At 42.2% G+C, this 25,589-nt stretch overlaps 1 protein-coding gene across 1 annotated transcript in view; it reads right to left on the bottom strand.

Annotated features, from left to right (window-relative positions):
• LOC124556544 (autophagy protein 5-like) overlaps positions 1–25,589 on the bottom strand; it is a 109,407-nt gene that overhangs the window by 19,385 nt on the left and 64,433 nt on the right. The window contains exons 3-5 of the mRNA XM_047130498.1: positions 9,924–10,040; positions 9,707–9,831; positions 8,274–8,471 (exon numbers count right to left, since the gene is read on the bottom strand). Coding sequence (XP_046986454.1) covers positions 8,274–8,471; positions 9,707–9,831; positions 9,924–10,040 — 440 coding nt within the window. The remainder of the gene's footprint in view (positions 1–8,273; positions 8,472–9,706; positions 9,832–9,923; positions 10,041–25,589) is intronic.

The following is a 25,589-nucleotide window of genomic DNA, read 5'->3' on the forward strand; positions in this document are numbered from 1 at the left end:
TGTTCAAAGTCCATGAGTTCTGCGGAGCACCCCATTCTGCTCTCTCACGATGTCCAATGACTACTGAGGTCACTGATATGAAGTGCCTGGCAGTAGGTGGCACCACAATGCACCTAATACGAAAAATGTATGTTTTTGGGGGAGTCCTGAATTTTTTGCTCCTCTGCAAAAACAGGGCAGTCGCAGCTCCAGACTGGGGGCTCCCAGATCAGTTACCGCAGACTGCTGGAGATGGACAGTCTATCCCAGCTTCATGGGCTTCCTTTCCCCATTTCCCATAGGTCGCTTCACCCCCGCAACTCAGCGTTGTGTGACCAAAATGATGCGGACTGCATAAGGCCTAACCCCAAGTCGGAGGAAACCTGCCATGACGTGATTAGGCAACATTGGAGAACTAAAGGTCACAATGAAAGTGCCAGTCTTCTCAATTTCTCCATTATTCCTACGCATCCTTTGCTCTATGTCCATTATCCCCTGTAACTCCCATTCCTGTGTAAGTTTGGCTATGCTGATATCTATAATGTCACAGCATGTGACCACACTCTTGCGAGAGCGAAGGGAGTTATGCAGTTCAACAGATACATCATATTCACCCAATTTTTTGGTCTTTGTAAGTAGTTCCACCCGCTTTGCCATGTTAGTCTTGACCAGTAGGGATCCATTGCTCAGCCAATTAATAGAGTTCAGGCTTCCAGCAAGTCTTTCCAAGCCTTTATGGATATAGAAGGTGGGGACACTTTAAATGTCCCCTCTTTCCTCTTAAAGACCAAAAACACATTTTGATTTATGACCCCTTGAGCCCTGTTACTATAATTCAACTGATGCAGATTACCTCATTTGTTTGGAGGATTGGGTGTGAATATTCCCAGGCGGTACACCCTTACCACAGGGAGGAGAAGAAGATGATTTAGAGGGTTCCATCTCAGTCCCAAGAGCAGCTAAAGAAACACGGGTCGACTCAGACAGAAGCCTGCACATGCCCGAGTAAGCCTAATACAACTGAAGTGCGGCAGGTTCCCCACAGGTTACCACTAATGACTGTTCCACATCAATAGCCCTGCATCTCCTCAGCACGCAGCACACCTTGAGATTCAGGAGTTTCTTATAGAGGTTTTTACCATCTTCGCAATCCGGGCGGTCAAGTCAAGATCCCCATTTCCTGCGACACACATTGCTCGACTGCCACACCACACAGTGGTCATTGAAGCATGCCCAGATCTTACGTTAACAGGAAATTGGCAGCGCTTACCGGTCCCCAGTTCAGGAACCCCGGGATCACCAAGCCCGTACTCAGCAAAAAAAATGCTGAGCCCCTGAGGGCAGGAAAGGTGGAGAGAGGAAGGAAAATGCGGACTGCAATAGCTTACAGCCAGGTGTTCAGCGAGATCATTTGGCTATAGATATCATCCCAAATGAGCAGCAAAACTCCCCCACAAGATGGAATGCCATCTTCAGAAGGAAAGTCTAGGCAGTCTGGAAGGATACGTGGGAGGTCAAAGCAGTCATGAGTACACAATTTCGTTTCCTGGAAGCAGATAACAACCTCACACGGTGCTTCCAAAAGCAGTTGCAATTCTTCCTTGTTGGCTCTAATGCCATAAATATTCCAGCAGAGAAGAGTCATAATAGGGAATGAGGAGGGGGGAACAAATGTATGGTAGTCACCTCAGCAGCTGTCGAATGCCAGCCTTCAAAAACTCTCTGCTGCACGGCACAGAGGCTGGAGGATCCTGTTCCTCGAGATCTACAGTGACACCAGCCCAGGATTGACCTGTGGATTCCAGGGCAGAAAAACAGTAGGTGATACGCACTGGCAAAATGGAGGTCAGCCAGGTGAGGGTATCACGCGGCGAAACAGTTGAAGAGGATCTCCAAGTCAGGGAAAGAGAAGACAGTTAGCCTTTATTCTATTTCTTAGGGCCTTTATAGTTGGCAGATGAAGATTCACACTATTGTTGGTTGGAGGGACATAAAAAGTCTTCACAGAAGTATTCTTTTTATCCTTTCTGTCCTGCTGGTTGTGTAGCAGGTGATTTCGCTGCCTGGGACAAAGATTTGGTGGCCTCTTGGGTAGCTGTAGGAGAAGGAGATGGGTTGCTACCATGATACTGAGCAATTTTACAACAGCAGTGCTGAAATGGAGGTCGCAAGTCTACGTGGCCATATCCTTCGTGGAGGAAGGCATAGCAAGAACAGTACAGTAAGAGCCAGATGGTAAAATGCAGGGCTTTCAACTAGCCAAGAACTTGCAAGTGATAGGGTAAGGTGATTTTTCCTTCACGTGGATCTCCTGGATGGCACCCTCATTGAGACACGCGGAATACACAGGGGATGAGGTGGCTCGGTCACCATTACAACTGAAATAGAGGGGAAAAGAAAGCGAGCAGTCGCCCTCGTGAGCATCCCTTCCACAAGTAACAGATTTGGCTGTGTTTTGACAGGACATGCAAGTGTGGTTGTAACATCGACACTGGTAGCAACGCACTGAGTTTGGAATTTATGGTCAGACCATGATGACTTCACTGCCTGCTCTAATTTTCGATGGAAGCACTATTCCATCAAACATGGGAAAAAGAGTGTGTGTAGGCACTAAGGTTCCATCAACCTTTTTCATTACCCAAGGACCACAGTGACGCTCTGATCAGAGAGGTAAGTTTGGATTTCTCCCTCAGTGAGACCATCAAGCAGCCAAGTGTAAATAACACCACGCGAAGAATTCAGTGTTTGATGAGCCCCAACACGAACAGGATAGCTGTGAAGGAGTGAAGCTGCAAGCAGTTGCTGAGCTTAAGAATCACAATTGGTATCCAAAAGCTATGTGTCATTACACAAATGAGAGCAGGATTTCACAAGGCCAGCAATTACAATAACATCTCTCTAAATTATAAACTCATTAACTGTAGCAAATGACTGACCTCCTTCAGAAAATGACACCATGAGGAACCAAGGTGCAGATGGGAGAGTCATGAAATCTTTAGCCTCATTCCTCTGACATTTAGTGGATATAGTCTGAGATGGTGATTGGCTCATTGCGAAAAAAAAAAAAAAAAAAACCCTATGATATCCAAGGTCTCCAATGGCATGCTTCTTCCAACTGGGGGCTCCCATTAGAGGGGGTCTCATCCGCCTTAGGTGACTGTTCATACCTCAGGCAGATCTCACGAACTCTTAACAGAGGGACCAACTGGCAAGTGGGAAGGTAACAGCTAAGGCAATCATGCCTCCCTTGGCCTGGCCTGTACCAGGGGGTACGTGCAAAACACACCTGTTGACCCGGGGCTGGGAATTATGCATAACGTAGTCACTGGTTAGGCATCAAACACATGGGCCAGCCTTCAGGAGCACAAAGGGAGGAAGAAGGAACAGAGAGAAACCTCGATCGTAGGTGACAGCAAAGCACCATGGGAAGGCCCAGCAGCAGGTGCCAGACAACTGGACCTGGAGGAAAAGCAGGAGGTGGCAACACCCACAAGGAGGGCAGGTCTGCCCCTGCAGCAATGATGCCCCACCAGGATGGGACAGATGCTGAGGGATGAGGTGGTAGTGGCAGTGAGGATGCAGCTGGTCATGGTGTGTACCATACAGAGGTGGCAGCCTCGGCAGCTGTGGATTGTGGCTGGACTCCACTTCAGTCAGCAACCAAACCCCTGAGCTCATATCGCAGAGCCAGTAGTGAACAGTGACGATGGTCACGCTGATGGATGTTGGTGGGGTGGCATGCGCAGGTACAGGAAGGGTGCTACCATGGAGCATCTTTGTTAGCTTCCGATCCTCCCACACCAGCGTAAATCTGAATGAACTCAGGTGTCATCTATGGAGTGGTTTGTGACATACTATTTCATCTGAAACTTCAACATACGAACAAGATTTTTCTGCCTTCACATTAGATTCAGGATGAAAAGGACAAGCAGTCATGTGGCAAATGCTTTAATGACCGCAAAAATAGTAGAAGACCTGGGACACAAGCTGTGGATTATTATCCGTCACATGCTTATAACGCAATCCTTCAATAGAAAAAGAAAATGGTGGAAAGGGCCTGAATCATAGCCACGGTTGATGTCCAAGGACAGCAAATAACATATGGAAATTTGGAGAAAGCATTGACTATCAGAAACCTGGAAGAATAATTTAGGATGGGTCCAACGAAATCAACACGGATGCATTCCCGTTGACGCTGTGGTGTTGTCCACGGAGAGAGCACCGCCTGTTGGGTAGCACAATGAGAGCAGGCAGTGAGGAGATGTACATTGTCACCATTGATACTGGGCCAAAACATGTCCTGACAGGCCAATAACTTGGCACGTAAAATACTACCCCCCCCCCCCCCCCCCCTCTTTCCCCCAAAGTCCCTGTTGTAGGAGCTGAAGTCGTTCCACTGTAGGTGGCCAGGATCACATGCCTACATGACAGCTCGTCCATAACTAAGAACACCACCTAATACCAGAAGGTGGGGATTATGGGCAAAACAATTGTACAGAGGATCAAAAGCATGTAAAACTGGACTGGCAGTGTTGGGAAGAAGCTGGGATAGCACATTGATGTTGGCATGTTGCGATGTAGGCTTAAAATGTATTTCACATTTGTAGCATGACAGAAACGATGCCCAACACTTGAGGCAATGCTGTTTTTGTTGAGTAATGAAGCAGAAGGATTACGGGCATTCAGAACCATCCTTATATTGATGTGCATGAATTTCCCCAAGTCCGTACTGAGAGCTGTCCGTAGACAGAACAAGGTGGTGGCCAGCGTGGAAAGTAGCCTAACACGAAGCAGAATGTAATTTAGATTTAAAAAATGTGAACGTGGGCTTGCAGGCTGGAGTCCATTGAAAAGGAATGTTCTTGTGGAATAACTCGTGGAGGGGATGAGCGAATGCGGCCGGACCTGAAATAAATTTGTTACAGTAAGCAATGTTACCTAAAATCACTGAGTTCTTTGACATTTGTAGGGCGAGGTGGAACTGTGAAAATGGCGACATGATGACATAAAGGTTTAACACCATCCTTAGAAACTTCAGAACCCACATACACGACACATGGCTGCATTTCAACCCTGCAGTACGTAAGACTATGAACAAGTTGCGTAAGTTACATAAATGCTCTTCCATGGACGTGCACGTCACAATGATGTCATTGAGGTAGTTTACGCACCCTGGAAAGGACAATGTCAATTGTTCCAAAAAATACTGAAAAATTGTTGGAAGGCACTAATATTTGTACAACCCCAAGGACATGTTAATCCTAAGGAGCTGTTTACAATCCTCATCCAACAAAACTGTAAATAGGCTTCACATAAATCAGTTTTGGAGAAAAACTGGCCCCCTACGAGTTTAGTCAATAATTCACCCATACGAGATAGAAGGTAGGGGCCAATGATAGATTGAGCATTAACCGAAACTCTGAAGTTGCCGCAGAGGTGAAGCAGACCAGTAGGTTTTTTAAAAATCACAAGGGGGTGTAGGCCTCTCACTCGACCCAATTCCGATTTCACTTTATCACACACAGCCACTGGAATAGCGTGTGCACGAACAAATATGGCTGCACCATAGGTTTCAGGGTAATGTGGGCTGTAAAATTAGTGGCACAACATAACTTATCTGAGGAGAGAGACAAGAACTCGGAACATGAAGAATCAAACTGCTGGTAAGGGACTTGGTCAGGAACAAAGTGAACCGTATCTGAAACAGGAAAACAAAAAGCATTGTAAACATCCAGACTGAACAAATTTGCAGTACCAGCACCATCCGCTACCAAAACAGTCAAGGAATGAAGCATAGATTTATACATAGTGGGAGCTGTAAATTGCCTCAATACTGGAATATGCTGCTTGTTGTAACTCACTAAATGTCGAGTACCCAGAGACAATGCCGGAGATAACAAATCCACATCAGTTCACGAGTTCAATAAAGCATGGCTTCATCTGGGTCTAGTTGCAGACTGAGTACTTTGTCCATCACTCACACTTCCATCGTCCTCCCCAGACAACTGACTGACGCCAACAGCCAGGAACAGAAGCCACCCAATGATGTGACACCAAGTCTCAATCTCATCACCAGCAGCACCTAAAATGTTGAACGATATTTAATACTTTGGCCAGACATGGAATTTCATACTGCAGTGCACACTGATAGACCTCCTCACAAAAGCCAATCAAATGATGGCATCACGGATCATAGTATGTAACCATGATGAGTGTTGCTAGCCAACTGATTTTTGCAATTGAGGCCATGGAGTTAGGTCACCCTAGCCTGATATGACTGGTAGGGCTGTTTATGACAATGACAGAACTCTTCACAGCCTGCAAAGACATGCTTGCATTTATTATGATAGTCTGACAACGTGCACATGTCGAACAAAAGTGATCTGGGTTCCTGGATCAGGACTAATGGGCACAGCAACTGGTAGGCTCAAGGAGAAATCCAAGAAAGGAATAAAACCTTACACATGTTTTCATCAGTGACACCAGAAGTGACGAAGTGTTGCTGCAGCCGCTTCTCATAAGCCTCCCAGTCTTCGGCCGCATCGTCTCAAGGGGGATAGGATGATGAGAGATTGGAGCACTACCTCCATGTCCAGAAGAACCGACAGAACAACCAAATCGACTGAGCACTTAGAAGTGAAAGCCACACTCATCGCCAACTGTAATGTACCGTAGAACACCAACAACATGGCCACAATGAACCACAGTTTATTATTTCTCCAGTCACAAGCAAACAATAGTTGAGAACATAGACACAAACTTATAGGCAACCTGAGTACTGTTTCAAGCAGTTGCTGACAATATGTATGAACACAATATGAGTGCAAACATCTGCAGCACTGCACTTATGAAGAGGGGGGCTCTGGCAGCAAGCGCAGTGGATGCCGTGTTGTGTGCACACGTCATTTTGCCCATCACATGTGGCCTGTGGTGGCCGGCCTCTGCAGAAGCCAGTGGCAGAATATTCAAAATGTAGAATGCCAGTGGCCTGTTGCCATGGCAGGTATCCAAGTATTAAGTACAGAGTTATAGCAATTTTCAAGACTCTTCTAATTCATATACCAGCAGATCGAATTTTACCCTATTTTCTTCTACATTATTTCATTTTCTTCTTCAGAAACAGTTAATTTAGTTACATACAGTCCCCACAAAGTTTACCAGATAGAGGCTGATCTAGTCAAAGAGCCACAGGTATGCTTAAGTTCTGAGTCAATCAATTGCTAAAAATGTACTAAGCAACTTTTATACCAAACTGATTTTAAACACTATAATGAAATAAGACCATCGGGACTGATAAGGTACTCTCAGAATTATTGCAGTCTAAGTTGAGAGGTGGTGGTTTAGGAAACACACATCATTAGTGTCACAATTAATTTCACAAACATTTTTTTTTCTTTCGTACAAATTCAGAAACAACAACACTCAACACTGATTACTGTATGTACATTTACCAAGTCACACTTTTAATAACACGTTGTAAGAGACCCAAAACTGCATGTTACATTTAAATATAAAGACATCACCAAGAACTTAACTATAAAAAATCCAAGAAAACAGAACACACCAATATTAAAATTCTACTATTTCATAGGGTCCCACGGACACAGTATTTCAGCAATTAGACATGCCGCAAATGTCAGGTGCTCTTATGAATTGAGCTCCTAGGCGTGCCCACCCAACTTTCATCCAACCTGTGGAGAAGCCATGGAGGAAGAGGTAGCCACTGTCTATAATATCACATACTGGCACATTATCAAGACAAATTGCACACATACTGAAAAAGCACTGAGTAAAAACATTCTTTTGCATGCCCAATAAAACATGGGCAATATTGGCAAGTATCGAAGATGACCTAGGTTGCAGGAGGCTGCTCTATATCAGACTGTGTGCCATTGTGGCAAGACATATATCGGAAAACAGGCCCACAATTGAAGATCAATGCTGAGAACACCAGCAGCACACTTGAATAATGTATCGTAAGTTGGTGGTCACAGAGGACAATATATCTGAGAGTCATGTGATAGAATACAAATATACCAGGACTTTAACATCGACTTTGAAATACTGGGATAGCATCGTTGGAGAGGCCATCGAAATTCCCACCAGGGACCATCTTATCAACCGAAACTATGGCTACAGTCTCAGGATGGCTTGGGAAGAAGCACTATGAAGTACTGCCCCTGTTTCACACTATGAACTGGTGGTATACCCGTGGACTCTTTGATCACAAATACGCCGGGAGAAACTGAATAATCACATTAAAATTCTAGTTTACATAGAGTGAATGCCCATACCGTTGGGTAAATTTGGGTAGACTTCTTGTAGCAAATGCTGAAGGGTTTTGCGCTGCCCCTCTTCTGTCACAGGTTTCACCAGTTTCTGCAGGAATGGCTCCTCACTATTATAACAGCGGAATGGTATGTACTTAAATGTCTCATCACCAGTAACTTCCATGAGTTTTCTATTGGTTGCCCAAAATGGATCAAACTTATCTGAAAATAACAAAAATACATATATAGATACTCATTTAAAAGATAATTCTGACATTACAAGAGGAACTAATAAAAGGAAGTAAAGTATTAATTCTTTTAACAACCAAAAAACCTACACTTACTATTAACCACTACTAAACTGATTGATCTTCAACATCTGTTAATAATATACTTCACAGAAATTCATCTATGACATGCTTTTATGTTCCAAATTCCCACATCAACTATATGTTTCAATTTCTTAAGCTTAGCTCTCACTTGTGATTTTAGGAATTTCAGCCATCATTAAAAATAACTAAGTGCATTCTGGAGTTAAAAAACCCAGAGTAGCCTTAAAAGCCTCCACAGTACAGTGTAAGTTGAGAAATTTGTAACTAACAATGTTACAGAACCAATGAAGCTGCTGGTTTAGGCTCTTCACTCAGATCCAGGCCAGATATCCCCAGGACACACCAGAAATGATACTACAGATAGAAAGCTGTTCTGATATCCCTTGAGTACAGCTAGTTGTTGTGACCACATGTGCCAAAGAATGGTCCTTGATTTCAAGGAACAAATAAAATTAGTATGACCACAGACAAACAATGTCCTGCAATTCAAATAACTCAATGCCACTTTGCTCCCAGCCACCTCGTGCTTACCCATCCCAATATTCATGGAAGTTGTCAATTCTCGTGCTAAAAGTGAATATTCATACCTTTTTCTTGTTCAACAACCACAACAAAATCTAGGGACTCTCAGAACTAGTAACTATCCACTTCTTCTAAAACAGTGATAGCAAAGAGGCAGGTGATGGCTGAAGGTCCAACAAAAACCCCGAGCTCATGGGGTAAGTCTTTCCAAGCATGAACACTGTTTCTGTTTTATTACCCTTTTTGTTCTAGGAGAGCATGACTACAAAGTGTTTCAATAATGCACCTCAACAAAAATAAATGAAGGTTGATACAAAAGTGAAATATGATGATGAATGCTGGAGAAGACATTTGTAGTAAAGCACACTTAGCACCTCTAAAATTAAATAAATAAATAAATATATAAGTACTTCATTAATGAAACAGGAGATTATACCCCACATGAAATAGCACGAGAACAGCTCAATTTTAAATTACTTATCTTTAAGTGTTTCATCTGTAGATTGATGTCAACATTACATACACAACAAAGCAAATAAACGTCATTATTTCAATTTCTTGAGAGGAATTTCATTATTGTAATGAGATATATGTATTACTCACCATTCTGCAGGCCAAGCCACAACTGCATATGGTCCTTCTTTTGCATGTTTGATACAACTTGACTTCTGTGTTTTAGAACATCCGCCTCTTTCACACAGGCCATGAAGTGTGATTCCACAGCTTCTCTAAAAGACAACATATTGTTCATAGTTTGACTAGTTTAATGACAAATATGACACTAATTATTTATGTAACTAAAACAATAACATGGACTTACCTACCAGGGCAGTGAAGTAATTCTGTTTCAGGAAATTTTTCAAAATGTACAGTTATATTCCAAGGCAAGTTACTTTCAGATGCGTACAAATCATAAAGGACACCAATTGGATAATGCCTGGAAAGAAAAAAATTATCAGCAGGGGCAAATGGCAAAAATGCATGCTGCTTTACAATAGGCTGATATTAAAATCCTTTTTGACTTGCAAGTGATATTACAGAAAGTAGAAACAAATGTAATCAATATTCAACTTACAATGGCAAACTGGTATTTAAAAACTGTAGAAGAGAAAACTCCAAATCATTATTCATAAGTTTTAAAACTCCAAACCAACATAAATTTTACATCTTAGGCTGTACAGTCTGAGATATAAAGCTCCTCAACTTGTCGTTGCCATTCTGTATCTGTCTGGCCTAAAAATACTGACATGGATTTTTGTGATTCCATCTAGTTTACACTTCATATTTATTTTTACAGTAGAACTGCACAGATTGCTAGATTCTTATTTCTAATGCTCTTGTCCCTGCTCTAAATCACATTATTTGCTTTTGGAGAATGAAAGGGCACATTGTTATTTGATGTAATATCCTTTGCCTTATCTGCCTACTGGGAAATAAGTGAACTACTCAGTATTCTTGACATACTTTCATGTTTATTTGGGATGAAAACCTACAGCTGCATGTACAAGAGTAGGTGTTTAGCTTTCAGAACTTGATGTCTGAGTGATAACGTTTATCTTCAGAATAGATTGTTTTAATGCTGACGAACCATGGACCATGGACCTTGCCGTTGGTGGGGAGGCTTGCGTGCCTCAGCGATACAGAGCCATACCGTAGGTGCAACCACAATGGGGGGCTGTCTGTTGAGAGGCCAGACTAATGTGTGGGCCCTTGCTGTGTTGGTACGGCAAACGGCTGAAAGCAAGGGGAAACTACAGACGTAATATTTCCTGAGGGCATGCAGCTTTACTGTATGGTTAAATGATGATGGTGTCCTCTTGGGTAAAATATTCCGGAGGTAAAATAGCCCCCATTTGGATCTCCGGGCGGAGACTACCCAGGATGACGTTGTTATCAGGAGAAAGAAAACTCGTGTTCTACGTATCAGAGCGTGGAATGTCAGAGCGCTTAATCGGGCAGGCAGGTTAGAAAATATAAAATGGGAAATAGATAGGTTACAGTTAGTTATAGTGGGAATTAGTGAAGTTTGGTGGCAGGAGGAACACAACTTCTGGTCAGTTGAATACAGGATTATAAATACAAAATCAAATAGGGGCACTGCAGGGGCAGGTTTAATTAAAAAAAAAAAAAAAAAAAAAAAAAGGAACGCAGGTACAAACAGCATAATGAAAGCATTATTGCAGCAAAGATAGACACGAAGCCCACGCCTACCACAGTAGTACAAGTTTATATGCTAGCTAGCTCTGCAGATGACGAAGAGATTAGTGAAATATATGATGAGATAAAAGAAATTACTCAGATAGTGAAGCGAGACGAAAATTTAATAGTCATGGGTGGCTGGAATTCAATAGTAGGAAAAGGAAGAGAAGGAAAAGTAGTAGGTGAATATGGAATGGGGGTAAGGAATGAAAGAGGAAGCCACCTGGTAGAATTTTGCACAGAGCATAACTTAATCATAGCTAACACTTGGTTCAAGAATCATGAAAGAAGGTTGTATTCATGGAAGAGACCTGGAGACACTGAAGGTTCCAGATAGATTATATAATGGTAAGACAGAGATTTAGGAACCAGGTTTTAAATTGTAAGACATTTCCAGAGGGAGATGTGTACTCTGACCACAGTCTATTTGTTATGAACTGTAGATTAAAACTGAAGAAACAGCAAAAAAGGGGGAATTTAAGGAGATGAGAACTGGATAAACTGAAAGAACCAGAGGTTGTAGACAGTTTCAGATAGAGCATTAGGGAACGATTGACAAGAACAGGGGAAAGAAATAAAACAGAAGAAGAATGGGTAGCTTTGAGAGATGAAATAGTGAAGGCAGCAGAGGATCAAGTAGGTAAAAATACGATGGCCTGTAGAAATTCTTGGATAACAGAAGAGATATTGAATTTAATTGATGAAAGGAGAAAATATAAAAATGCAGTAAATGAAGCAGGCAAAAAGGAATACAAACATCTCAAAAATGAGATCGACAGAAAGTGCAAAATGGCTAAGCAGGGATGAGTAGAGGACAAATGTAAGGATGTAGAGGCATATATCACTAGGGGTAAGATATATACTGACTACAGGAAAATCAAAGAGATCTTTGGAGAAAAGATAAGCACTTGTATGAACATCAAGAGGTCATATGGAAACCAGTTCTAAGCAAAGATGGGAAAGAAGAAAGGTGGAAGGAGTATACAGAGGGTCTATACAATGGCGATGTACTCGAGGACAATATTACTGAAATGGAACAGGTCATAGATGAAGATGAAATGGGAGATATGATACTGTGTGGAGAGTTTGACAGAGCACTGAAAGACCTAAGTCGAAATAAGGCCCCCAGAGTAGACAACATTCCAGTACCACTAGTGACAGCCTTGGGAGAGCCAGCCCTGACAAAACTCTACCATCTGTGAGCAAGATGTATGAGACACACAAAATGCCCTACTTCAAGAAGAATCCCAAATAAAGCAGGTGTTGACAGGTGTGAAAATTACTGAACTATCAGTTGAATAAGTCACACATGCAAAATACTAACACGAATTCTTTACAGACACGTGGAGAAACTGGTAGACGCTGACCTCAGGGAAGATCAGTTTGCATTCTGTAGAAATTTTGGAAGATGTGAGGCAATACTGACCCTACGACTTATCTTAGAAGGTAGATTAAGGACAGGTAAACTTAAACTTACTTTTCTAGCATTTGTAACCGTTGATAATGTTGACTGGAACTGTCTCTTTCAAATTCTGAAGGTGGAAGGGGTCAAACACAGGGAGTGAAAGGCTATTTACAATTTGTACAGAAACCAGATGGCAGTTATAAGAGTCGAGGTGATAAAAGGGAAGCAGTGGTTGGGAAAGGAGTGAGACAGGGTTGTAGCCTATCCCCGATGTTATTAAATCTATATATTGAGCAAGCAGTAAAGGAAACAAAAGAAAAATTTGGAGTAGGAATTAATATCCATGGATAAGAACTTTGAGGTTTGCCGATGACATAGTAATTCTGTTAGGGACAGCAAATGACCTGGAAGAGCAGTTGAACAGAATGGACAGTGTCTTTAAAGGAGGATATATGATGAACATCAACAAAAGGAAAACAAGGATAATGGAATGTAGTCTAATTAAATCAGGCGATGCTGAGAGAATTAGATTAGGAAATGAGATGCTTAAAGTAGTGGATGAGTTTTGCTATTTGGGGAGCAAAATTACTGATGATGTTCGAAGTAGGGAGGATATAAAATATAGACTGGCAATCGCAAGGGAAGTGTTTCTAAAGAAGAGAAATTTGTTAACATCAAGTATAGATTTAAGTGTCAGGAAGTCTTTCCTGAAACTATTTGTATGGAGTGTAGCCAAGTATGGAAGTGAAACATGGATGCTAAACAGTTTACAAAAGAAGAGAATAGACGCTTTCAAAATGTGGTGCTACAGAAGAATGCTGAAGATTAGATGGGTAGATCACATAACTAATGAGGAGGTACTGAATAGAATTGGGGAGAAGGGAAATTTGTTGCACAACTTGATTAGAAGAAGGGATTGGTTGGTAGGACATGTTCTGAGGCATCAAGGGATCACCCATTTAGTATTGGAGGGCAGCATGGAGGGTAAATATCATAGAGGGAGACCAAGAGATGAATACACTAAGCAGATTCAGAAGGATGTAGGTTGCAGTAGGTGCTTGAAGATGAAGAAGCTTGCACAGATAGAGTAGCTTGGAGAGCTGCATCAAACCAGTCTCTGGACTGAAGACCACACCACAACACACCACACCACAACCACAATAACAACAACAACAACAACAACAGCATCTGCTAAATGCATGTCACCATATTCAACAGCTATGAAAATGTTTTGGAGAAAATATTGTGACAGTATAAAAATGCAAATGTATTCTTCGCAGAATTTTGGTCACTTTATCCACCTGAAATCTAATATGCTCTGTTATCTGGCAGGCAGATGTATTCTATGGAGGAACTTAAAACAGTTAATCCCAAGTTCTATGCTAAGACTATTGTGCAATATAGTCCAGTCAACAAACGAAAATTAGCAAAGAGTCGTGTGATCACAAATGTTTGTACAGTGGTAGGAGGGTGTGCCATGTACAACATACTAAAATTTCTGACCAGTGGGGAGTGGGCATTGTGGTGGGGGTGCGGGGAATGGGAGGGGGGTGTAAAGGTCACTTTTTTAAGTTTTCCTTGAATAGCTCAAAACCTGTGTCTTCTAGTGAAAATGTTACCCAATACAAAATAAAACTAGATTCAATTAACTGCAAAAAGACCATTTCATTTTTCTCTAGGATCAATGGTTTCCACATTGCAGGTGATGAAAATAAACTGCAAATTATTAAAAGTAGTCTTTCAATGGCATAAAATTAATGTTCAGTTTTCTATGAAGTGGGTTAAGAACAAATATTAAATGTGTGTATCACATCTAAGTGCATATGAAGGCATAAATTGTGTTACAGAGGTGTATCAGGATCGGGATGGGGGTGTTGGGTGGTCATGTGAGGGAAGGCAGGTCATGATAGAGTGGTCATGCATTTCCCTCCTTCATAAAATTGCAAACTGAAGAGCGAGCAGGTTATTCCCCATTCTCTCTATGATTCTACATCACAATAAGCAACTACACAGTATTTCACAAAGTTGTACTGACCCTTGGGCATCTTATCTTACAAATCACTGGCAATACAGTTTACAGATGTGACCAGGGGTGTTTATTTTCCACAATGTGTGCTAACATTATGTGGAATGCAGATGTGAGTAACTAATAATACTAATGCAAGAAATGTATATCGATAGAATCTATATAAATCTCAGCACACTAGTCTACACTGACCCTATTGGGCAGTTATAGCATTCTGGAAGAGGCAACTTCACCCATCACTTTCAGTTTACACATACTATACTTTCCCAACATTTCCTGTCCAGTTATCTTATGGGAGTAGACAAAAGAACTTCACTGAGCTCTTGTCTATATAGTGGAGTTATATTCAGTTTTTAAGTTGGTAGTTATTTGCAGTTGTTAAGTGAGCTATTATATAATAAGGCTCATCAGCTGTAGCTGTCAACTCTACTATGTTGACGAGCCTGCCTCAAGTATAACACGCTGTCAATATGTTTTGGACAAAGTCAGTTTCACTGTGCCACTATTACTGGCAGCAATACTTTTCTCAGTATGAGGTGTACCAAATGCATCACCCTAGCCACAGCTCTCACAACTTATGAAGATGCCAACAGGCTTGAATTGGCTCCCTCTGCAACACAAGTAGGGCACTTAGGTGTTACAGAACTTCAGATATTTCAACACAGGTCAGTAATGCATTACACCAGATTAGTATTCTAGACTGAACATCATCAGTCCCATTCCATTAGTCATATTCACATTCACCTTACTAGATGTGGTGGGGGTGTGTGGTAACTGGCTCCACTCAGTGCAGCCCACTCTCCAAGTGCCAGCAATCCATGAATGGAAGAGATTTATGCAGTCTCCCAGTAACAGTTACTGATGAGAGAAGTGAAGAAACTTTCTTATCATTAATTAATCCACTATCAACTGACTACAACACCACACTTACCAATCCAATCCCTTCCCCACCAGCACTACATAGGTTACTGACATCAATACACTTACTAAATAATTACTTCTCAGCCACTGTTTACAGAAACTTATTTTACACAAAAACTCACTTAACAGCAGCAATTAAGTATTCAGTTAATGAACTCAAAATGACTAGTATATAAACACCAGCTCAGTGAAGTTTCTTCTACCCACATATGAGAACTGGACAGGAAATGCTGGGAAGGTTCTGTCTCTCTGTAAACTGAAATGCAAGCTGTCATTGTGGTGGGGGAAGTCACCTTTCCCAGAAGAATACCACACCTGCTCTACAGGATGGCTAAGAATCAATTTCCCCTCTAGCAGTGTAGAACAGTGTGCAGAGATTTTCATAGAATCTGTCCATATGTATAAGTATTATCAGTAACTCATACCTCTATTACAGTTAATGCACTTTGTGGAAGATAAAAAACCCCAGACATTTCTGTGGATTGGGTCACCAGTGATTTATAAGGGAAGCAACAGAAAAGTTGGTATCCGTTTATAAAACACGCTGTAGTTGCTTCTTTTGATGTGGTGGGGTGGACTGGGGACTTGCCTGCTCACTCTTCAACTTGCAAACCTTGATCACAGCCTGGTCACCTGCCTTCCCTCATGCACCTCCCTCCACCCACATAACACAATTTATACCTTACTGCACTTAGATGTGGTACACACATTTAATATTTGTTCTTTTTATTTATTTATTTATTGTTCCATGGGACCACATTAAGGAGAAGTCTCCATGGTCATGGAACGAGTCAATACATGAAATTACAACACGATTGTAGAAACAGATAAAATGAAATATAAGAAACATATTCAGGTGACACGTCGTTAGTTTAAATAAAGAAAATCAAGAATGTAACACTGGAATTTGCTTAAGTTTTTAGCTCTTCCAGGAGCTCCTCGACAGAATAGAAGGAGTGAGCCATGAGGAAACTCTTCAGTTTAGACTTAAAAGCATTTGGGCTACTGCTAAGATTTTTGAGTTCTTGTGGTAGCTTATTGAAAATGGATGCAGCAGAATACTGCACTCCTTTCTGCACAAGAGTCAAGGAAGTGCATTCCACATGCAGATTTGATTTCTGCCTAGTATTAACTGAGTGAAAGCTGCTAACTCTTGGGAATAAGCTAATATTGCTAACAGCAAACGACATTAAAGAAAATATATACTGTGAGGGCAATGTCAGAATTCCCAGACTATTGAATAGGGGTCGACAAGAGGTTCTCGAACTTGCACCACACATAGCTCGAACAGCCCGTTTTTGAGTCAAAAATACCCTTTTTGAATCAGAAGAATTACCCCAAAAAATAATACCATATGACATAAGCGTATGAAAATATGCGAAGTAGACTACTTTTCGTGTTGAAATGTCACTTATTTCAGATACTGTTCTAATGGTAAATAAAGCGGCATTTAGTTTCTGAACAAAATCCTGAACATGGGCTTTCCACAACAGCTTACTATCTATCCGTACGCCTAGGAACTTGAACTGTTCCGTCTCACTTATAACATGCCCATTCTGTCTGATTAAAATATCAGTTCTTGTTGAATTGTGAGTTAGAAACTGTAAAAACTGAGTCTTACTGTGATTTAGCATCAAATTATTTTCCACAAGCCACGAACTTATTTCATGAACTACATTATTTGATAATGTTTCAATATTACACACAAGATCCTTCACTACCAAGCTGGTGTCATCAGCAAACAGAAATATTTTTGAATCACCTGTAATACTAGAAGGCATATCATTTATATAAATAAGAAACAGCAGTGGACCCAGCACCGATCCTTGGGGAACGCCCCATTTAACAGTGCCCCATTGGGACTGAACATCATTACCACTCTCAATATTGCGCATAATTACCTTCTGCTTTCTGTTCTTAAAGTAAGAGGCGAACCAACTGTAAGTTACTCCCCTTACTCCATAATGTTCCAACTTCTGCAGTAATATTTTGTGGTCAAAACGGTCAAAAGCCTTTGTTAAATCAAAGAAAACACCTAACATTCGCAACCTTTTATTTAATCCATCCAAAACCTCACAGAGAAAAGAGACTATAGCATTTTCAGTTGTTAAGCCATTTCTAAAACCAAACTGTACATTTGACAGCAAATTATGTGAATTTAAATGCTGCAGTAACCTTGTATATACAACCCTCTCGATAACTTTAGCAAACACCGATGGCATAGAAATAGGTCTATAATTATCAACATTATCCCTGTCTCCCTTTTTATAAAGTGGCTTCACTACCGAGTACTTTAATCGGTCAGGAAACCGACCACTCCTAAAGGAAAAGTTACAGATATGGCTAAGTACTGGGCTAACATACATGGAACAATACTTCAGTATCCTGCTACATACCCCGTCATATCCATGAGAGTTCTTGGTCTTCAGTGATTTAATTATTAACTCAATCTCCCTCTTGTCAGTATCATGGAGGAGCATTTCAGGTAACAGTCTCGGAACACTTTTTTCTACGAGCGCTATATGATTCCCTGTTGGGACTGTTTCTATTTACTTCACCTGCTATATTCAGAAAGTGATTATTAAATACTGTACATATATGCGACTTATCAGTAACACGGACATTCCCACTACGCACTGATTCTATATCCTCGACCTGTCTCTGCAGACCAGCCACTTCCTTTACGACTGACCATATGGTTTTAATTTTATCCTGAGACTTAGCTATTCTATCTGCATACCACATACTTTTTGCCTTCCTAATAACATTTTAAGCACCTTACAATACTGTTTGTAATGGGCTGCTGCAATTAGATTGTGATTGTTTCTAATGTTTTGATATAATTGCCACTTTGTTCTACACGATATTCTTATACCTTTAGTCAGCCACCCAGGCTGCCTGTTTGTGCTAGTACCCTGTTTTGAACGTTCTAACGGAAAGCAACTTTCAAAGAGCACGAGAAAAGTCTTGAGGAAAGCATTATATTTATCGTCTACTGTATCAGCACTATAAACATCTTGCCACTCTTGTTCCTTGATAAGGTATACAAAAGTCTCTACAGCAACTGGATCAGCTTTCCTAAAAAGTTGGTAACTATATTTAACCTGTGTTGCAGCACAAAAATCTTTTAGACTTAAAATTTGTGCATCATGATCTGAAAGGCAATTCATCATTTTGCTAACAGAATGCCCTTCTAGTAATGACGAATGAACAAAAATATTGTCTATGGTTGTTCTACTGTTCCCTTGCACTCTTGTTGGAAAGAATATGGTTTGCATAAGATTATATGAATTAAGGAGGTCTACCAGCATCCTTTTCCTTGCACAATCACTTATACAATTTATACTGAAGTCACCAAATATAACTAACTTTTTGTATTTCCTATAAAGTGAACCAAGGACCTTCTCTAGCTTTAGCAAAAATGTTGTGAAATCAGAGTCTGGGGATCTATAAATAACAACAGTAAGAAGTTTAGCTCCACTAAATTTAACCACACCTGCACAACATTCAAACGCCTTTTCAGTGCAGTACTTTGAAACATCAATTGACTCAAATGGGATACCGTTTTTCACATACATGGCTACTCCCCCACACCGCAAAGAGCTCCTAGAAAAGCTGCCAACCAACCTGTATCCTGGTAAAGGAAGCCTCTGAATGATCTCCTTATTTAAGAAGTGTTCAGATATACCAATAATTTCAGAGTCAACATCTATAAGTAGTTCACTAACTTTATCTCTAATGCCTTGTATGTTTTGATGAAATATACTAATTCCCTCATTAATCGGATACCTAAGCTTTGTCGAAAGTGGTTTCTTTGTTAGAGAGACTTCCCTTAAGCAGGAATACCTGTCAGCTGACTTCAATCTAAAAAAGGTACAGCTCTAACACCCACAACTACCGGAATTTTCCCATGAGTGATCCCACCACCCCCACCTATGCTGTCACCTATAAGCTTTGCCAATCTCCCCTTTCCATACCTGTTGAGGTGCAGGCCATGTCTAGTGAAACCCGTCCTGCTGATAGACTCCATCGACACCACTGAAATGTGACTCATGCCTTCTGTCATTAGCGCACCCCCAAGTCTCATGTTATTACGCCTGACGGCTGTATTAAGATGAGGCCGATCGTGACGCTGAAACAGTTCCACGAAATGCACGTTCGTGTTGCCAGTCTGAGTGGCTATCTTTTCCAGGTCACCATCTATGTCATACTCCCCATCCCTATCAATACTATTACCAGCCCCCCCCACAATCACTACCTGATCCTATTTTGTAAAATCCCTACATAACCCCCCCTATGTTAAAAGTCACCTGAGCCAATCCTGCATTAGGCTTCACAATGCTGGTGACCTGGTACTCACTCCCCAAAACTTCCTGCAACTGCTGGCCTACACCTCTACCATGAGAACTACCTAACAGCAGAACCTTCTTCTTTCTCTTAGACTTTGCAACTGTCCTAGCCACCGTAACTGCTGAGGTCTGATGCATACTTCCTACATCTACAGCTACTAGAGATTCCTCTCCACTAGACTCTGACAGTTGGTCAAATCTATTACAAACACCAATAGTAAAACTATCTGAAAATCTCCTTCTCCTAGCAGATCTCTTGCCAACAGCCAGCTCCCATTCCCCAACCCCCTTTTCCCTCCTCATCCTATCTAGCTCCTCCTGTGCGTTTTTCAACTACACCTGAAGGGCACAGATCTTACGCTCCTGCTCCTCTATCAACTTACTCTTGCTACATAACCTGCAGTTTCAGGAGAGGATCTCACCAGAATGCCCACTGGCTTCCCCACTGCATTCCCCCCAGTGAAAATATTTCGAACAGGTCTCACACCGCAATCCACTACTCATGAACCCACTTCATTTACAATTGACCATAAATTTTATACCAGTAAAACACTAATCATGTCATTTTTCAATCCCCTGCAAAGCAGAAACTATCTATCCCACAGAAAAACGAATACAACCTTTTTCGTAAGAAATTTAATGGAGTTTAATTCTGTATCAGGAAACGTTTTTCCTAGAAGCTGCAGTTTTTGAATTATTCAGGAAAAACACAGAAGGTAACCTTTATACACCTCCTATACCGATGCGCACAGACCACCAGTCAGCATTTTAGTATGTTGTCCATGGGTCCCCTCCTACTCCTGTACAAAAATTGGTGGCTACAGGAACTTTTCCCCTACACAACCCTTCTTTGGTCTTTGTCGACTGGGCTAATAAGAGTGGCGCAATGTCAGAAGAGAGTTTGGGTTGACTACAGAGAGATTTCTGCTGCATTAAAGTGAACAGTTATATCACAGAGTGGGAGCAAAATGGCGCGGCAACTGGAAATTTACTCCAAAGTTGAAGTATGGAGGACAGTACGATTTCTGTGGGTAACTGCACACAGATTCATCATGAAATTCAAGCAGTATAAGGGGAAAATGCAATGTTGCATCCAGCTGAAGTGAAATGATACCAACAATTTGACCAAGGCCACACAGCCAAGAGTTGATGCTGACCAGGAAGGACGGCAATCTACATTGACCACAGACTTTTCAATAATGAGGATGTTCACACAGTGGTTCTCAAATGGCTCCGTGAGCAAGGAACAGGTTTCTGTTGTCGAGGAACTGATCGATTGGTAGAATGTTCCGACCACTGTTTACAATGACTTAGTGACAATGCTGATAGTTTCGGTGTAACTTTGAAGTGTAATGTAGCATTCAATAAAAGTTACTTGGCCTGCCATAACAATGTGCACTTACTTTTGAACGTCCCATGATATTTACAGATTGGAGGAAATATTTCTGATTTACTAGCTTTATCTGACTTTGTGTACAGGTTTTGCCAAGAATTTCATGGTTCGTACACACGAAAGAGCAGTGTGACTGAAAAGTAAGGGCAGTGGGAGAATTCCTTGTGCCATAAGACCGGTTGGTTGGTTGATTAAAGGGACCAGTCTACTAGACAGGTCTACATGACTGCAGATCAGAGAGAGTCTACTGCACAAAACCCGTGGGAAGAGAAACCCAAGGTGTACGAAATGTCAATGAAAGAGAGGTAACAGATAAAAAGAAGAAAGGGAGAGACAGCAAGAAAGGCATGCAAGGTGCCCCTTCTACGGAGCATCTGGAAGCTCATGAAAGCAGAGGTACTTCACTCAAATTGATTTAGTGTAGCAACACGGACAGGGCAAGGGGAGCACAGGGAGACAAAAGATAGACAAGTCTAACATACCTCGCAAGAGGGAAGAGCGAAATAGCTGGTAGGGTTAGGGCTGGGTTGAACCACCAAGTCTGGTCTGTGCAGAGGTGGCAACAGTGCGTTCTGCCAATCCCTCCGCAGAGTGGCGGATCCTCCGGCCAGAGGAGGAAGCCACGTGTTAAAGGACTATGTCCAATGCGCAGTTTGGTAAGCAGAACATCCTTCCAGCGGTGAGGCTGACATTAAATCCGCCACGCCCGTGTGGTCAATTTGAGCGACCGCAGTTTGTTTCCCGTCACGTGCAACCATTCAGTCTCCCACTGACACATTATGCATCCGTCAGAAAATGAGATGATGGCGTGTAACAAGACGGGACATTGATGGATAGCACCATCCCGACACGCTTCCGGCAGCTTTGTCGGCCATGTTGTTTCCCTGTATCCCAATGTCGCCCCAGGTACCCAGCAAAAGATCACCACCTTGCCACAGTGTTGAAGCCACTGTAAGGCATCATCAATGAGCTTAATCAGGATAACTTCGGTGAAGTGCATGCAGTGCACTAAGTGAGTCGGAATAGACAAGAAACCTTGTATGGTGACATCTGTGAATCTTCTCCAGTGCCATCAGAATGCCATATAATTCGTAAATTGCTCTGGAAGACACACTTTAAAAACCCTATTAGGGAAAACAGCAGAACAACTGAGGATATTCGCTTGCTGTGATCCATCTGTATAAACAACAATAAAACTGTGGTACCTACTTAAAATGGATGAAAACAAAGTTGTAAAAACATAATCTCGAGAACAAGTTTTCTTGCATTGTGTCAAGCTTAAAAATCACTTTGGGCCTCTGAAGACGCCAAGGCAGCAATGTGTTTCACCCCTTGGTGTGTATTTTGATATCTGATAGATCCAGATCCTTGAGACAGTCTGTAGCATGTATCCCAAATGGCTTGGTCGCATGGGACTGATTCCTGAGCAGCCATTCAAAGGAGGGTTGGACTACTGCACTAAATGCTAATGACTGAAGTGACACAGAGATTTTCAGTGCCTGTTGAGCCAAAAGGATACATCACCGAATCCAGAGTGGTGGTTCACCAGCCTCTGCACACAGACTCAGAACTGGGCTAGTCCGAAAGGCTCCAGTCGATATCCGAATGTCCTCACGGTGGACAACGTCTAACATCTTGAGGTAGGAAGTATGGACTGATCTGTAGACAATGCTGCTATAATCGAACACGATTGAAAAAGTGGCCTACAAAACTGCAGGAGGTGGGACCTGTCAGCTCCCCGTGTTTTTCCGCTAAGGTATTTCAAAATATTCGATGACTGGAAGTCCTTTGTTTGTAGGTCTTTCAGGTGTACAAGCCAAGTTAATTCCAAATCAAATATTGAACCCAAAAAGTGCAGTTTCTTGAAAACGTAAAATATTGTCCCCCACTGTGGGCACCGCCAATGGCCTTGCCGCAGTGGTACCAACTGTTCCTGTCAGATCACTGAAGTTAAGCGCTGTCGGGCTGGGCTAGCACTTGGACAGGTGACCATCCGGTGTGCCGAGTGCTGCTGGCAAGTGGGGTGCACTCAGCCCTTGTGAGGCAAACTGAGGAGCTACTTGATTGAGAAATAGCAGCTCTGGTCTCATAAACTGACATACGATCAGGAGAGCGGTGTGCTGACTGCATGCCCCTCCATTTCCACATCCAGTGATGCCTGTGGGCTAAGGATGACATGACAGCCAGTTGATACCACTGGGCCTTCCAAGGCCTGTTCGGACAGAGTTTATTGTGAGCATTGGTTGCTTATAACTTCAATGAGAACAGTTAAAACTGCACATGTAGGTTTCTCTGGTGAGAACAAAAAACCAGTTGTCCTGGCCCACGTTTCCAGCCTTCTAATGGTCAGCAGTAGCTGCATCCTCGTCATCGTCGTCGTGAGATCAGAGGAACAGCAGAAGACTGCAAAGTCATCCTCAAACAAAGAGCATTTGACAGGGCTCCTGAGTGCGGAGGAAATGCCATTGATAACAATGGCAAACAATGTGACAATGAGGACACTGCCGTGGTGGACCCAATTCTCTTGAACACAGCAGTCAGACAAGGCATCTCCAACGTGATGTCAAAAATGCTGGTCCTTGAGAAAGGATTGGATAAGAAGAGGAAGGTGTCCACGTAATCCCCAGTCATGAAGTTGGCGAAGATTGTTGTACCTCCAAGTAGCGTCACATGCTTTCTTGAGGTCAGAAAACACACAAACTAAACTGTTTCGGTAGAAGAAGGACTCCTGTATCACTGTCTCCAGTAGAATAATGTTGTCAAGGATGGAACAGTAGTGCCTGAAACTGCACTGGAAGCGTCTCAGGTGACCTCGGGATTTGAGCAGCCAGACAAGGCGGAGGTTGACCATACATTCAAGAGTCTAACTCATAGAACTGGTAAGAGCTACACTCCAGTAACTGTTAGGGGCACTATGGTCCTTGCCTTGCTTCCAGAATGGAATTAATATTTCTTCCTTCGAAGTCGTGGAGTACTGTCTATCAAACCAGACCTGATTGATACAAGAGAGGAGCTGTCCTTTCACTTCAGGGCACAGATGACAAAGAATGCCATAATGAATATCATCAGGCCCTGGAGCAATGTCTGGCTACAGACAAAACTGATTCCAGTTCCCACATGGAGAATGGAATGTTGTGGACTTCCTCATTATATGAGAAGAAATTGAGCTTCCTCATCTCCACAGTCCTACAGAACACCCTAAAAGCAGGAGCTTATCTGGATGAGGTTGTGACAGTAAAGAAGTGTTCAGCTAAAACCTGAGCCATGTCTTCTGGCATGTCCACCAAGACCCCATTACTTGACAAGGCCACAATGGGGTGTGTACTGCCCTTGCCGTAAATCTGTCATATTGAGTCCGAAATTTGCACAGTAGAAGTGGACCAATTAATGGAAGTTGTGAATTCCTTCCAGGAAGCCCTCTTCCAATCTTTTATCACTCACCTAGCATGTGCTCTCCCAGATCTGAAGGCATGAAGGTTTTCTATAGTTGGACAGTGTTTGAAGATCTGCAGAGCTGTTCATCTGGCCCCAATTGCCAATCAACAGTCGTCATTCCAGCAAGGTACAGGCCATTGTCTGAGGCAGTTATTAAACCGGGAGATGGACTCTGCGGCAACCTGTTTGATCTCACAAGTGATCTGGGCCACCATCTCCTGTTCACAAACCTTTTGTTCAAAAACAGCATGTCAACTGTACTGCAACCAATTTGCCCTTGGCATCATCCATCTGTGTGGTCTCCTGTCAGCCACCATCCCAGTTGGCAGGTGGTCACTAGAATGTAAATCAGTAGCCACTTCCCACTGAAATGAGCCTGCAATAGCTGGGGAACAAAGAAAGGTCAATGACTGATAAAACCCCTGTAGCTGTGGAAACGTGTGTCATCTGACCTGTGTTCAGAAGGCAGATATTCTCAGAATGGATGAGTCACTTGATCATCCGACCTCTGGAGCAAGTGGTAGCAGAGTCCCCACAGCACATTGTGTGCATTGAAGTTTGTCACAAGCAGGAATGGGCGTGGGAATGCCCGGAAGAGTTCTGCCAGTGCATCTGCATCCAAAGCATTGTTACGTGGAAGGTAAAAAGAACACACCGTGATATTAAAAGGTGCTATAACTTTCACGGGAATTGCTTGTATGGTCATGATAAGAGGAACAGGAGAGGAGTGGCAACTGTCACCAATGAAAACAGCCACT

The sequence above is a fragment of the Schistocerca americana genome, chromosome X (genome assembly GCF_021461395.2).
Source record: "Schistocerca americana isolate TAMUIC-IGC-003095 chromosome X, iqSchAmer2.1, whole genome shotgun sequence".
NCBI classification, from domain to species: Eukaryota; Metazoa; Arthropoda; class Insecta; order Orthoptera; family Acrididae; genus Schistocerca; species Schistocerca americana.